Raw genomic sequence first — 15,897 nt, forward strand, 5'->3', positions numbered from 1 at the left:
CAATAAGCTGAAAATTTATATTAGACACACTTCCACATGAGTGTGGTTAAGAATCGCGGGGTGCGCAAGCCGAGCAGAAAACTTTATTAATTTCACTTTATTTGCTCGCTAAACGAAATTTTTTTGCACAGTACTATGTGAAATGGGCTGGGGAAAATTGAAAACGCAAACAGTGATAAAGGCGGCGCACGTCACGACTAGAAGCCTTCGCAGACAAATCGTTAGCATTTTTCACCGGTTTGTTGTTAGCTTTTTTACTTTTTATTATTAATGGATTGCTTTCTTTGTCATTTTGCACTTCGGTAGACTGAAGAAGGTACATAAATCTTCAGGCAATTCCAAATTTACAATTATAGATGGTGAAAACTACTTTTGAAATTTCTTTTGTAAAAAACACAAAAAAAAATTTAGTAGCAATAAGGCATAATATGGTATTAATATGATTAAGGGGGTATTCTGGTCTAGAAGCATGAACTTCAGGTAATTTTTAAAGTGTCGTAAAAAAAGGCAATTAATATTTTTACTATCCATTTTTTATTAGTTATTTGTTAATTTTAGAAGAGTACAGAAAAAAATTAAAAACTAAAAAAGGTAAAAAATTTCAAAAATTATGAGCTGACGAAGTGGGGGGTCTCTAAAAATTTCCACGTGACCATACTCATGATTTCAACAATCCTAGTTATCTGAAACCAAAAAAAAAAAAAGATTATAAAACTAGAATAATGTCGCAATGGCCGGAACTACGGAAAAGTGGGAAACAATTTTTTCACAAAATGGCGATTGCCTGAAAAAAAAAGTTTTTTTGGATCACTTTTTCTGACTATTTCGAATTTTTAAAAAATAATAAAAATAAAAATTTGGGGATGAGGCTAGTTCCAACCGTAGACAAGCCTATAAAGAAGACTCCATAAAAATGTCAGGTAAATCGGTCCAGTAGAACCTGAGAAATCGTGGGTATCGTTCCTAAAAAGTCAGTTTTGAGAAAAACGTGTTTAAAGTTTCGCGTAAAGCCTTTTGTTCGATTAGTTCCGGCCGAACTAGTTTGGACGACGGGTCAGAAAAATGCCTATATCTCCGAAAATAATTTGAATTTTGAAAAATCCTCTTGTACACATATTCTTGAATAGTTAAACTTTGAAAATATAAAAAAAATTCGATTTTTTTAAATTTCTAGACCAGATTACGCCCTTAAGGTGAGATTTTAAGTTAAGTTAAGTTTTATTTTAAGTTTCTAAACAAGAAAAGTTGTTTCTGTTTGAATGGCGATCTAAAAAATTTCTTCACCGGTTGGAGTGTTTCTTTGGGCAACAATCCACGCCAAATTTCGTGAAGATATTTCGTCACAAGAACTTCATCGTTCAGTTTGAATGCCTGCTGAATGCGATAATGTTCTGATATCGACGGTTCAAGAAATGAGCAGCCTGGAAAAAAAAGAACGTTTGGAGTTCTATCAGATCGAATTTACAGTAAATAAATTAAAGCAATAATGCAGAAATGAAAACGAACCTTAACATTTTAAAGAGCCCCTGACATTTGTGAATTCTCATTGAAGCTTTTGAATTTCATCTTTACCTTATCACCCAACACCCAACAACGAAATACTAAATTGACTTCAGAACATTATTTAGTTTAATACCAAAGTTAAGTGCAACCAGTCCAGACCTTCCCCTGTCCCAAATGTACGTAATATAGGGATTTTCGATACTCCGATTAAATTTGTACCGTATGTATCAATATGTGACATATTTGACTAACTGAAAAATAGGTCCCACAACATATCTATTATTATTATTTATTGTTATCTGGTAGAATGAAATAATTCTGTACTATAGGAAAGGATGTTTATCTTCTGAAATGTTAACAATTTCTTTACTAAATTTGAGAAAACTCATGTATAATTTATTAAAAACGGAACATTTTTTATTATTTTCTTTCAATATATGTATGTATATACAAGGTCTGTCGCAAAAGAAACAGAACTTTTTAAATATATCTGTTTCTGGTGGCGCCACCTATTGGTGGGTATATGAAATAAAAAGTTTGATCTCTTGTTGACATTTCGTAAAAATTTTAAGACAATTGGATAACTACAATCGATGTTATCGATCAAAAAGTGACAGCAGCTTTTGGTCATCGGTCGTAAAATGCAAAGAGCAAATACTAAATTTTGTTTTAAACTTGGGAAAACGTTTACTAAAACATTTCAAATGATGAAAAAAGTTTATGGTGATCAGTACCTATCCCGTAGTAATATGCATGAGTGGTTTAAGCAATTCCAAGAAGGTCGTGAGGACCTCTGTGACGATCAGAAGTCGGTCGTCTTCAGAAGTCAAAAATAAAGACAATGTTGATTTGTTTATACGATTCCGAGGGTATTGTACACCGAGAGTTCGTCCCACCTGGCCAAACGATTAATGCTGTGTTTTACCTTGGTGTTATGAAGCGTCTTTTGTCACGCATTCGTCGTGCTCGACCACAATACCGTGAGGCAGGGTCCTGGCGCCTGTTGCACGATAATGCGCTGTGTCATCGGTTGACGCTTGTCACTGATTTTCCTGATTTTGATTCACCTGATCTGGCACCCTGTGATTTTTACCTATTTGGAAAACTTCATTTGCTCATGAAAGGATACTGGTTTCAGGACATTTCAGCTACCCAAAAGACGAAGACCGATATTCTCAAGAGCATTCCGAAAAATGACCTTAAACACTCATTTAAAATGCTAATTAACCGGGCTAAACGCTGTATTGAAGCACAAGGAAACTGCTTTGAATAAAAAAATATAACTTTTGAAAAATATAAATTTTTTGTTGTTTTTTTAACACTCCTGTTTCTTTTGCGACAGACCTTGGAAAGTGCGCATAACTCAAACAAAAAGCGCGCAAACAAGTAGTGAATTCAAGAGGAAAAAAATATAGTCACTAATGAAAAATTCAAGATCTATTTGCCATAAGGCATATCTCTCAAAAGTCGTAAGAGTCAATGGAACTCATATCGTCAAATAATGCACACAATTTAACCCACAATTCAACGTCATTTTCTTATCCCAACAATATGTTACAAAAGATCACTTTCTGTATTGAAATTAACAAACAATGAAGAGGCAATAAACGAGTTCGTGGCATATTTCAAAGGAAGAGTGTTTTACAAAAATGGTATTGAAAAGTTAAAAGACCGGTGTATCGTCATCGATATCTAGAATAATAATTTTTTGCTATCTTTGATTAAGGGTGTCTTAACCAAGGTATCACTTCATAGAAAGTGTTTGAAAACTAGGGTGGAAAGGAAAGTTCTCTAAAGAGATTTCATAACAAATTATTTGATTATAATACCAACCATAAATAATTAGAAGAAAGCGTACCTGAGTAAATAGAGTTATAAGTGTGAACTGAGCTTAAAATTAGCTAAAAATTTTGAATTTTTGTTAAAAAAAATTAAACTTGTATGACGTTATTCGAAATATTTGTATAAACGTGTAAGCACTTAATTCCTTAAATTATTGTTTTTATTGTTAATGGTTATTGCTATTGCCAATTTGCCATTTCAGAATTAAAGTGCATCATTATATTAAAGAATTATGCAAAATATTGTTTCGTTTCTATTTCTCTCGCAAAAATATGTAAATGTAGAAACGGGCATGAAATTCAAAAATTTTGAGAAAAAGAAATAACAAAAAAGTGTGAGTGAATATAATGAAAAAAAAATGAAAACATTTTAAATTTTTGCTTGTTTTTTAGAGCAAAAATGTATAAGTATGCATTATATATTTGGCTATGCTGAAATATACATAAGTATATACATACATATGTATTTATATTTTTTTTATTTTATATTTTTTACAAATATTTTTTTCTTTAATTTTACTGTGTCTGATCGTTGATCGTTGCACTTGCCTGTGATATCAAAAAAATAATAATTTGTTTCGAGGAACAGGCAAACAAGAATAATTTTGCGATACTCTTATAAAAATTTATAGACTTGTACATAAGTACGTGTGGTGTGTTTGCACTTTTTCAAGCAAAGTTTTTTTCCGCTCCGCAACTTGTCAACAAAAGCAAATGCAGTCAGAAATTGTGCAAACAAGAACAAAAGCAAACAGGCCGAAATGGTGGTAGCACAAAATTATAAACAACAATTTAATAGAACTAAAACAAACAAAGAACGCAAAAGCAACAAAAAAAATTAATGGCCTTGTCTTGCTGGCTGGCAAAGCACCTGTTGAACGCGCTTGAAAAATGCAAGAAAATTTGCAAGGCACACAAAAAAGTACAACAACAACAAACGCGCACACACACTTAAGAGCTCGAAACAAAATTGCAGCAACTTGTTTAATTTACTTTTGTTTTTGTAATTTTTTGTATTGTTTTTGCAAAGTGCAAACCTAAAACAACACAATGGCACATAACAACAACAAATATTTCATAAAAGTCAAATGCAAAGAAACAAACATTATTTAAATTCCATTTCATTTATGCACTTCATATACTTGTATAGGTATGTGTGTGTGTTGGAGTTAAAGGCGCTTCGCTGCATTTTTGCATTAATTTATTTATTGCAAACATACATACATATTATAAAAATTACATATTCGCCTTTTAATGTTGCTTAATACATTTCACTTTTATTAGCAACAACAAATTTGCATTTTTTGTTTTCGGTTTTACTTGTTTTCATTACACTTTTAACCGTTAACACTGTCGCGGCGGCACGTACCAGACAACACGACACTAAAATCACCGAAAAACTCCAATTAAAGAACACACAACCACTATCGACGAACGACAAAACGCAACTGAAAGCGGCGACACCGAGCAATGCGGGTCCAACAAGCATTTAGCCAGCCAAAGCACACACTGAAGCCCGTTTGATAGTCAGTTCGTGGCTTACGTATATTTGTATGTGTCGGCATATCATTTCGACCTGCTCATCGGCACCCAACACACGGCCGACGGTGCGTATGTGGACTGCGTTGTTGCATTGGATGTGCGTCGGCATGTGCCACCCGCGGGGGCCCACCCTCACGGCTCACCACCACCACTACACGCACATTTCCGATGCCGACGCTTGGCATGCTTTGGCGCGCTTTATTGCCGGCAAAACTAGCGAATACCAAGGCATGTAAATAGCGCCAACAACAAAGTCCCCAACCCACCAGTGCTCACTTCGTTGGTGCGGTGTGTGTTGAATTCGCCCGAAGCGGCGTCGTTGCAATGCCAATTTCATTCATAAGTTTTCACTTTGTTTACATTTGTTGTTGCTGCTTTTTTTTTCTTTATTTGCGCTTGTGTAGTAAAAGCTTCCTGCGCGCGCAAACCGTTTTCCGTTTGTAGTGTGGTATATAGTGTTGTAAAGTGGTGTAATAAAATCCTAAAAGCTCTGACTGAATTTCAGTGGATTTTTCCGATTTGTGAATGAGATATATTTTGAATAATCGGAGGGGTGAGTGAGGTCCAAGTGCCATTTTGATCCCGTTAAAACCAGTATGACGAAGTAAATAATAAGCAAAAATTGTTGAGCCGGGTTAATGGAAGTTGGTGGTCCCGCGACTCTAGTACACAAAGGACTTACATACATATGTTGAGTAAGTCAGGGTCTGGTCTGGATAGGTAGCAGTTTACTCTAATAACAAATAAAACGCAAGGGTCATTGTAGTCTCTGGCCAAACTTGTCGCCTTAAATTGGTGCTGAATTAACATCTACAGGGAGGCGACATAGCGTTTATTATTTGTTAAAATTTAGATGATTCCGAAGTTCGGACAATCATATGTTGAAAATTGTGTGGGCATTGTAGGAATCGGGAGACGCTTCCGAATCCAGCAAGCGACACCCTAATTTGTATCACTGGAAGAACCTGTTATCACTTTTCAGGGTTCTTGAACAAAAATTACTACATATGCGTCTAACAATCGAAGCAGATCAGGCTTCACGTATATCAAATCCCATAACAAAATAATGTTACCGGCATTGTCCCGAGTTTTATCCGGTTAAAGGTTGTAATTTCAGTCTCTAACTCGGTTTGAATCGGTAAGTAGTACTAATGGTTTACAGGTATTCGCCACAGAATATAACCTTCGCAGTACGACCAATATCGTTTGGTAAATTCACTTCTAGTTTTTAATAAAGTTGATATTTTATAACCTATTTTTCTTCTTTTACAAACAACTCAACGTCTTTTAAAAACGGGTGTTAAAATATCTTTTTTAAATAACGAACAATAACGCACCACCAAAATTCCTCAATGAAAAATACCAAAAAACTAAGTATAATGTACTTAAGCAACTCTGGTGCGCGAACAAAGAAAATGTTGAACAAAACAAAACATGGCAAACAGCTGTCAACAAAAGAGAAGAAACAAGTGCCAAAAATTTTTCAATTGATAAGAGCAGCAGTATTTCAATTATTGCATTTTTTGCATTTTAATTTGTGTTAAAGAATGCTGGCGGACGTGGATGTATTCATATCCAACTATACATTAGTGGACCCAGAAATATACCAATTATGGATAGAGGGCTTTTCATGTAAGTATTCAAAGAAATGACTCGTATAAGTGATCGCATTCCCTTGTGTTCCCATTTTAGCGAGCGAGGCCGTCTGCTACTTGAAACAGAAAGGATTCGGCAGCAGTTTTGGCGCACCAATTGATCTTATCGCCTCCGAAGTGCTCGACCATTATCGCACCTACTCCCTGATAGAGCGTCTGCTGCATGCACCAACTAAATTGCTGGAACAATCGTGTTTTCAGTTGGAGCCACAAACGCGTGATTTTATCATTGAAAAGTAGGCAATAATTTTAGCAATATATTTTTTAATTAATTGTGCAACGATTTCAGGTATTACTCCATCGATGACTTAGTGGCACGTGAAATTCTAGGCAAAAAATTGTCAAGTCGTTATAGGAAAGATCTGGATGAAGTGTCGGAAAAGACATGCGTCAAATTGAAGTCATGCAGGTTTGTTGCATATTTCGCTGCGAAGAGTTTTATGTATTGATATCATATTTTTAATTGCAGACGACAATTTGACAATGTAAAACGTATTTTTAAAGCTGTGGAGGAATTACCAGGCAATATCACAAACAATATTAAACAACTTTTTTCCGTGTCCGATGAGTTGGCAAAGTGAGTAATCGCCAAGAAACTTTAAATATATCTATATTTATATATAGACAAAAGCGCAATTACTTAAAAATATTTGTTGTTTTCAAACTCCTATTATTCAGAAAATATGCCTCAATTGTTTTTCTTGCCTGCCTCCGTTTTGAAACTTCCAAAAAGAAGCTACAATTCCTGGCCTTCTCCGACTTGTTTGCTTGCTCACAAGCTATTATGATCTACTGGACCTATACCTATCAACATTCAGGTCCCGAATATTACGATACCGAAATGGACAAAGAATTTCTATTGGATTTGCGTGAGCTGCGTTGCTTGCTTGACAAGGAGAAGGAAATTAAACAGTGAGTATTTTATAGGTGGCAAATTATAAAATGTGTTGATTAGTTTATTTTTTAATTTGCAGTCTTGTTTGCCTGCGATTGAAGCCAGTGCTGTTGGAGCGTGCTTACTTCGAGCTGGATACGAATTTCCGGTAAATATTCGCTTTTATTAATTTATAGTTTAAAACTTAAATTTTTACCACGAATATTTCATTGTAGCTCCTATTGGCGTGCATTTATAACCATAGCTTGTAATTTACATCGAAATCGTGAGTTGCGTGACTTGTTTTTGGATTTGTGTGAAAAATTGATAGAACCATGGCGTCAAAATGGTTGGAGTAAAGAGCAAGTAAATAAATTTGTGTCAGCCATAACACAAAGCGTGTTGGATTTAGAAATTTCGCGGTGAGTTACAAGCTCGGGAAGAGCATTAATTATTATATAAACAAATTTAATCACTTCTATCACTTGCAGAGATCAAGAGACGCGTTGTCTGTGGGATCGTTACATGCAGGTCATTAGTATTTGTTTGGATCACATGTTTCATATTTAGTGAAAATATCACGCAGCGTTTGTATGTTACTTAAAATATGTTGTCCTTCTAGTGTTTAGGAAAACAAAAAGTTCGTTTGCCATTGCTTGCTCAAATTGTATGTATTGAGCTGAAAAGTGCAATTTACCCGTTTTATTAAAATTAAGCGCAGCATCATGACATTTATAAAATTGTATTTTAATTTATTAAAAACAGTTAATATTGAAAATAAAATCAAACATAATGTACATGTGAATGTATTAATGAATATGGGAATTTTATTATATGCTTATTGATTTAAAGACTAAAAATAGTCCAAAAAATAAAGAAAAACAATTTTGTTAGTATATTTTATTATTTTCATTATTTATAAATTAACATTTAACTGATTGTATAAATATATCTTATACCTTTATAATTTTGTGAAATTTATTCTCAAAAAAAGAGTTTTGGAACTTTAAAAACATATTTTAGTTTCAGTTTTCGAAAACTATGTAATTTCTTTCAATATGTAACTTAATTAACGGTTTATTCAAATTTTTTGATACACATACAGGCATATAATATTTAGAATAACCTAAAATTAGCAGCCATTTACATACATATGTATATTGTTTTTCCGACATTTTTTATGTAATTATTAAATATTAAATTGAATTTATTTTTTTGAATATAACCCATTTAATATAAGGCACAATACTTATTTATTTTTACAGATTGCGAAAAAACATAGAACAATATACATACATACATACATATATAAATTCATTTAAAAAAAAATTTATTAATATTTTTAAATGTGCTTTGTTAAAATTTCTTAGATTTTAAGTTTTTCAATTTATTTAAACGTATTTAATTTCTATTTACTTATTTTTTAATTTTACGTTGTATCATTTTACCTTATTTTCATTTTTTATACATATTTTTTGCTTGATTTCATTAAAATTCGTTATATTTTATATATTTAAATTTGAACTCATATTGTTATAAAAGAACTAAATTTTTTATGGAATTAACAAACTTAACTTACTTAAATTAAAATAACTTTTGCATTCTTTGTATAATTTAAGGTAGATATTTAATTAAATAAAATATTTTATTTTTATTAATTTAATAACATATTTACATACATGTATCTAATTATTATTTGTTTATTTTATTATTCGAATTAATATTATTTTATCTTATCTTTTCTAAACCTTAATAGTGTTTTTTTTTGTATTGATGCCTGTACTAACTTGTATAGGATACCGTTTCTGATATATCGTTGCATTGTGTGCTCATTAGACAATTTAAATTATTATCACAAAAGTAGATATTTTACTATAATTTTCACTTGTACAAAAAATTCGTTAATTTATGTTATTCAAAATGAGTTTAATCAATTTTACTTAAAATTTTTACCTCAACACAATTTCTAGTTATTTTATTGAATTTGACTGCAGTTTTGTATTTTTGAATGTGTTAGAAATACTACTGGAATCTCCACCGGTTGATTAACGAATGTTAAATTGCCCGCTTCTAAAAGCTCTTCCGCAATCACTTACCTAGTAGTGTGCGAAACCCTTTAATGCATGTCAAGCGCTGATTCCAGCGAGTGTAGAGCTTTCGCACAAATCAATGATTACTAGTTTATGGGTTGTCATGGTTGTAAACAAAGCAGAGGGGTGAAAGGCTACGAACTTATTCACAATGCAAATGCATAGACACAGCTAGCTGCCACCCTCCGCTATATATCAATCACCCGCTTGCGCTTGTGCAAAAGTTCAAAGCTGTCGTTTCCATTTGTCAAATGCATTTTTCCATTACTCGTAATGACTGAAACTGTGGGCTATGCTGTGTTGAGTTTTTTCGCAAATTGTATACTAATAAGTCAGTAGAGATAAAAAATAAAAACTTTAGTGAAAATATTCAATAAGATCAAAGAGTCACGCATATGTAGATTTCTTAAAAGGTTTATCAAAACTTGTACTATTGTCCTGATCCAGTTGAATATAAGTGTGTAAGAATAACTGAGATTACAAAAAGGCAAGGAAACGCTACAAGTGGGCGCAGTGTGTGGCATAATTGAACCATATGGTAGTGGTTTCAATTTAATAAGCAAAGAAGCCGGAAAAACTACGTGCCATCAGAATAATATACATACATACTTGTAGTCGAATAAATTGTGAACACAAACAAGACAGACATATTCTAGTTCTTTTATCTCCACAATTAGTGTTTACAGCGCCGCAATGGACGAGGTAGACGATGAGACTTTCGATGATGCCAAGTCAGCGCGCACTTCGGATGAGAATCGCAAGTAAGCATGAATCAAATCTTTATTTATGATAATTAAATACATATACATATGTGTTATCATTTGTTTTATCGGGTACCAATTATTGTATTTATTTACAGGCAAAACCACAGCGAAATCGAGAAGCGGCGCCGTGACAAAATGAACACCTACATAAATGAGCTCTCATCCATGATACCGATGTGCTATGTGGTGCCACGCAAATTAGATAAGCTGACCGTGCTTAAATATACAGGTTGCATATAAGTTAGTAGTCTATCAGTACAATATGTCAATTTTTTTTTTGTTACACAGTGCAACACCTGCGCAGCATACGGGGCCGCGTGCATCCCTACAGTGGTGGTGATTACAAGCCATCGTTTCTATCGGATCAGGAGCTTAAAATGCTGATACTGCAGGCATCTGAGGGGTTTCTTTTTGTGGTGGATTGTGACCGTGGACGCATTTTATATGTTTCGGAGTCGGTGTCACAAGTGTTGAATTGCTCGCAAATGGATCTGCTAGGGCAGAGTTGGTTTGACATATTACATCCGAAGGATGTGGCCAAAGTCAAAGAACAGTTATCTTCCTTGGATCCTTGTCCGCGCGATCGGCTGATTGATGCAAAAAGTACGTAAGCCCACCCACTTATAATTACAATAAATTATTAATTTTTTCGGTGTTTCAGCTATGCTACCCGTCAAAACCGACATTCCACAGAGTCTATGTCGTCTCTGTCCGGGTGCGCGCCGCTCATTCTTCTGTCGCATGAAACTCAAATCCAACAATAACCAAATTAAAGAGGAATCCGACACATCCTCCAGTTCTCGCAGCTCCACGAAACGAAAGTCCAAGTTGAGCGTCGACCACAAATATCGCGTTATACAATGTACCGGTTATTTGAAGTCATGGACACCGATTAAAAACGAAGAACAAGATAGCGAGAGTGAAGATAATCTGACAAATCATTCCAGTTTGGTGGCTATTGGCAGAATACCGCCGAATGTTTTAGAATCCAATGTACCCCCATCTTTGGACAACCATCCCAATATAAGGCATGTGCTATTCATCTCAAGACATTCCGTAGATGGTAAATTCCTATTTATAGATCAAAGGTATGTACTTCAATGAGTCGGTTCATCCATTTATTTTACAAATTTTCCAAAATTGTTCATTAGAGCGACATTGGTCATTGGTTTCTTGCCGCAGGAGATGCTCGGCACAAGCTTTTACGACTATTTCCATCATGAAGATATCCCCGCTTTGGCCGAGTCACATAAAATGGTCATACAGGTGCCGGAGAAGGTGACAACGCAAGTATATCGCTTTCGTTGCAAGGATAATACTTTCATTCAACTTCAAAGCGAATGGAAAGCATTCAAAAATCCATGGACCACTGATATTGAGTACATTATAGCGAAAAATACCGTTTTCCTTTGAATTCGCGGTCATCAGATTTTTACATACTTACATACTTACATTCAAATAAGTACACTCGAGTGCACTCAAGCAAGCGTGTGCCGAGTATGTATGCATGTGCATTTTTTTTGATCACTCAATATACATACTTTAATTTGTGTTAGTCGCATTTGTTTTCATAAATTTATGTAGATATAATATTACATACGGAAAGAATAGCAAATGTTTTTAAGGAGATTCATAAATACATATTCATTAATACACATATTTTTGTGTATAAAAGGACAAACTTCTTTTGTTATTATTACAGTTTTAACGGTTGTTTAAGGAGAGAAGGTAATTAGTTGCGATGAACCTCATTCATGAAGCACCTAATGAAATAATGGTTTCGTCGAAAAAAAAACCCTACAAATCGCAAAACTTTTTTTTTACAGTGGTAACGCTGTAAAAATTGACATTTGAATCAAAGAGATTCGCTTTACTTAAGTGCGGCACGCATAGAGTGAGACAGACTGCAAACTACATCTGTCAAAAATTAAAATACACACGTTCTTACGGACACTGTTATTTTGACAGCTGCACGACTACAGGCCGACAGTTGTCGTTCTCGCTAACTTCAATATCCTCCTATATTTGCCAACGACAGTACGACGACAGTAGAGTTGACAGTAGAATGGAAGATAGAGAGATGAGGTAGAGTGGTGATGCCACTAATATGTAAAATGTAAAATTATTCACAGCTCTAACATAGTTCTTAGGACATGTTATTGAGGCAGCTGCACAACTACATAACTGTGATTATAACAACGTGTGTATTTTAAAATTTGACAGTTGTCGCTTGCAGTCTGTCGCGCTCTATGTGTTCCGGGCGTCAAAATGCTCTTTAACAATCGTAGCAAAAATTAGCAGCTCTCTCAGTTATTTACGCCCTTAACTGGTGCTATCTTCTACTATTTTTCGGGTTAAAAAACACTTCCGGCAAAAACTTAGCTAACTAGTGATATTTAGCAATTGAAAAACAAGCCTATTAATACGGTTTAAATTTTGACACCGCATTGAAGCAAACATAGGGTAGGTCAGAGTAAGCGCTTCTCTGGCATTTAATATTTTATTATTTTTATCTCAAAAGATACAGTAAATTTACACGGCCATAACAGATATAGAAAAATTTATATTAAAAATAGTAACAGCCGATTTTCGGAGCTCAACATTTTGCTTCGCTTCGCTTTGCTTCGCCTCGAATTTTTTTATGTGTACAGCGAATTTTTCTGGCCTAACAAAAATGTGAAGCAAAGCGAAGCGAAAGTTGCTTTTACGATTTTTGAAGGTAAATAAAAATACACTAAAAATAGTTATGATGTGCAATATAGTTCAATAATTTTCAGAGAAAATAATGGAGGTGAAATTGATTAAAGCCGTTAAAAGGCATCCGTGCCTATTCGATAGAAGCTCAACAGACTTTCGTAACCAATATTTGAAGGAGGAAGCATGGGTGGCAGCAGCGATTTCAACGGGAGCCTCAGGTTGGTATTTGTTATTTTGAAGGACCAGTATAACGATTATTTCCTAAGTATTTCCTTCCTCCAATAGTGGAACAGTGTAAACAGCGCTGGAAGTCGCTACGCGACAGATTTGTGCGAGAGGTGGTGTCGCAGCAATCGAAACCGGAGTTTGCAACGAAAGAGAAGAATGAGTGGTGCTACTTTGAGTTATTGAGTTTTTTAACAAAGCACGTAAATCCTAGAAAGTAAGTAACACATACATATATTTGTGATTCAACGTTTCATATGTTAGCGATATTTAACTCTTATTTGTAGAATGAAATCAAAAAGACAATCGAGCATCGATGATCAGCCAATCTCCAGTTATTCACCTGCAACAACTCAGAGCGACTCATGTCGAACAACCGATTGCGAATGGATAGAATTGCAACAGGACAAAGGTGATCCAAATGATAGCCAAAGCAGCTTCGAGACACCTAATTCCAAAAAAACGCCGAAACGTCGACGTTTGGGCGAAGAGGCGCACGAACCTTGCAGTCAATCTGCTAAGCAGAAGCCCAAAAATAAGGCATTTTTAGTCATGTTGGACGAACTTCTGCAAAAGAAACCAGCGCAAGTGCAGGAAAGTAAGAATAATACACATGCAAGTTTCAATCATCTTTGTGGGACTCTTGAGGCGATGTTCTCTGCTAAAAAGGAGTCCAAAAATAAAGCGTTTTTAGCGATGTTAGACGAACTTCTGCAGAAGAAACCAGAAGAAGTGCAGGAGAAGTTAAAAATGGAAGTTTTAAACCATGTATTTAATTCTTAATACATTTTTAAAAATGTACTTCTGTTAGGAATAATTATTTTTAGTTTAAATATTAGTATAATCGTACATACATAGATACATAAGTATACATTTACCATAAGAAAATGAAAATAAGAAAAACACAGCATAAATAAAAAGTATTAAAAATAATAAATTTTAAGAAAAATTAATGAAATTTTATTCTAAATTGCGTGCGATTAAACATAAACCTTGAGTTTATCCCTCACGGCGAACGTGTTCTGTGGACATTGTTTAGTATCTAGCTGTGTTTCAACTTCTATCACCATAGATCATTTATTATATCATTGCCATGTCTGAATTCTACACTATAATTTTTTTTCTTTTTAATGGTTAAAATATATTAGATAGTAAAAGTGTAAATTTAGAAATTTCGAATTGAAAAAAAAACAATAAAATTTCGTGCTAAGTCTGCAATGATTGCAACCCCTCAAATGTTTTGGAACACAAAAGAAAAAAGATTCTTTATCTAGAAAGTGCTGCTTTCGCACTAAAACATTTTACTAAATTGCGGATGCAAAATTAAAACGACTATTTTTTTTACATGTCTGATCATAAGTGCATAGAGGCATACGAACTATACATTAGAATATGGAGAAAACTCTTAACACATGTCAAGTAAATGAGTTAAGTAGAACCACTTGAGAAACCACGACAAACTTTTTGAAACGAGTTGCTTCGCGAAAAGCTTGTTTAGTTTTCGTGTCAGTAAAGTAGCTAAGTCTCCGGGAATAATTAAAATTTTGACTAATCCTCTCCAGAATATATTTTTGAAAGGTTAAGCTTTGAGAATAAATAAAAATATCGAGTTTTTAGAATATTTACGGTAGAATATCTCTTAATACTATCACTAGTGTTTCGATTGGATCTTATTAAATTTTAGAAATTTGTATCTAGGTTCAGTTTACCGAATCGTTTGAGAAGAAAATAACAACACATGTAATATGTAATGTCAGAGAAAAGCGCTTAAAGTCAAAGCCTTCATTCTGATTTAACCTACATACGTATATATGTATGTACATATATTCGCTTCACTTCGAAGTCGAAGTTTGAACAGTCAAGCAATGCGGGGAATATAATATTTTATGTAAATGAAATGTTTTAAAATTGAAGGAAAGCGCAAGTTCGGATTTCACAGTGTTGTAGACTGAATACATACATACATATGTCATCCAAATCGAGCATGACATTCTACTTATGCGGTTAGTGCTTTGTACACGAAATTATTAGTCACTTTGTGAACCCAGATCCCAGAGCTATAGGAAAAGCTTGCCCAAACAGCGTCAAACTGTTAAAATTATCCTAAATATGCTTAGTTCATGGCGTCGTCAGTAACAATAAGCTCTATTACACACACCTCCCCATTAGATATCTATGTATGTATGTAGAACTAGCAAAAGTGTTATCAAACTGTGAATTATTCTAATTGATTTTTACCACCTTTTACGCTATCTTTATTGTTAAAATCTCTTTTGGTCTTACATCGCAGACCTCTTACCCCCACGTTGCGTGCGCCCATGTCTGCTCTGATCCATCTAACGCTTATCCAAAAGTAGTAGCCCCTCTTATTCCACTTATGTACATACATATGTATTCTTCTAATTCTATCTACACGCATCACATATTCTAAGCACAATACGCGTACCCTCCAAAAACTACAACAACAACAACAAGCAAGCTTGCTAGTTAAATCGAATTCGGGAGAGCGTACCGCGTCCGACGCATGCTGTCGGCATACAAAAAATCGCCGGTAGTTAGTCGCGCTGACAAAAGATAAATAAATAAAAGAAGCACAATGCTAATACAAATGAACAGTAATAATAAAAAAGAGAAAAAGCGACGGAATAAAGAAATTAATGAATTGTTCGTTAAACGCCAGCGCTTGATAGACCGCAAGAGCCAGCC

The 15,897-nt window shown here is 34.3% G+C and overlaps 3 protein-coding genes across 3 annotated transcripts; all 3 read left to right on the forward strand.

Annotated features, from left to right (window-relative positions):
- The first annotated feature begins 6,341 nt into the window (after positions 1 to 6,341).
- Positions 6,342 to 8,232, forward strand: LOC120777380 (acidic fibroblast growth factor intracellular-binding protein). Its single transcript, XM_040108671.1, has 8 exons — positions 6,342 to 6,518; positions 6,579 to 6,777; positions 6,831 to 6,950; positions 7,011 to 7,118; positions 7,220 to 7,453; positions 7,516 to 7,584; positions 7,652 to 7,837; positions 7,907 to 8,232. Exons 1-8 carry the CDS (start codon positions 6,434 to 6,436, stop codon positions 7,983 to 7,985), a joined length of 1,080 nt encoding a protein of 359 aa, XP_039964605.1. The 5' UTR covers positions 6,342 to 6,433; the 3' UTR covers positions 7,986 to 8,232.
- A 1,477-nt stretch (positions 8,233 to 9,709) lies between these two features.
- Positions 9,710 to 11,928, forward strand: LOC120777379 (protein cycle). The gene is made up of 5 exons (XM_040108670.1): positions 9,710 to 10,266; positions 10,365 to 10,498; positions 10,558 to 10,872; positions 10,931 to 11,357; positions 11,421 to 11,928. The coding sequence occupies exons 1-5, from the start codon at positions 10,199 to 10,201 to the stop codon at positions 11,680 to 11,682; spliced, it is 1,206 nt and encodes a 401-aa protein (XP_039964604.1). The 5' UTR covers positions 9,710 to 10,198; the 3' UTR covers positions 11,683 to 11,928.
- Positions 11,929 to 12,711: 783 nt separating this feature from the next.
- LOC120777382 lies at positions 12,712 to 14,043 on the forward strand. Its single transcript, XM_040108673.1, has 4 exons — positions 12,712 to 12,988; positions 13,047 to 13,184; positions 13,252 to 13,408; positions 13,479 to 14,043. The coding sequence occupies exons 2-4, from the start codon at positions 13,055 to 13,057 to the stop codon at positions 13,972 to 13,974; spliced, it is 783 nt and encodes a 260-aa protein (XP_039964607.1). The 5' UTR covers positions 12,712 to 12,988; positions 13,047 to 13,054; the 3' UTR covers positions 13,975 to 14,043.
- The last annotated feature ends 1,854 nt before the right edge of the window (positions 14,044 to 15,897 follow it).

Source organism: Bactrocera tryoni, chromosome 5, assembly GCF_016617805.1.
Source record: "Bactrocera tryoni isolate S06 chromosome 5, CSIRO_BtryS06_freeze2, whole genome shotgun sequence".
NCBI classification, from domain to species: domain Eukaryota; kingdom Metazoa; phylum Arthropoda; class Insecta; order Diptera; family Tephritidae; genus Bactrocera; species Bactrocera tryoni.

Bases quoted from the DNA above. Each gene is read 5' to 3' on its own strand.
- LOC120777380 (XM_040108671.1), top strand. From the start codon at position 6,434: ATGCTGGCGGACGTGGATGTATTCATATCCAACTATACATTAGTGGAC. The intron at 6,951-7,010 runs GTTTGTTGCATA...TTTTAATTGCAG, and splicing joins GTCAAATTGAAGTCATGCAG to ACGACAATTTGACAATGTAA. The intron at 7,119-7,219 runs GTGAGTAATCGC...CCTATTATTCAG, and splicing joins GTGTCCGATGAGTTGGCAAA to AAAATATGCCTCAATTGTTT.
- LOC120777379 (XM_040108670.1), top strand. From the start codon at position 10,199: ATGGACGAGGTAGACGATGAGACTTTCGATGATGCCAAGTCAGCGCGC. The intron at 10,267-10,364 runs GTAAGCATGAAT...ATTTATTTACAG, and splicing joins ACTTCGGATGAGAATCGCAA to GCAAAACCACAGCGAAATCG. The intron at 11,358-11,420 runs GTATGTACTTCA...ATTGTTCATTAG, and splicing joins TTCCTATTTATAGATCAAAG to AGCGACATTGGTCATTGGTT.
- LOC120777382 (XM_040108673.1), top strand. From the start codon at position 13,055: ATGGAGGTGAAATTGATTAAAGCCGTTAAAAGGCATCCGTGCCTATTC. The intron at 13,185-13,251 runs GTTGGTATTTGT...TTCCTCCAATAG, and splicing joins GATTTCAACGGGAGCCTCAG to TGGAACAGTGTAAACAGCGC. The intron at 13,409-13,478 runs GTAAGTAACACA...TCTTATTTGTAG, and splicing joins AAGCACGTAAATCCTAGAAA to AATGAAATCAAAAAGACAAT.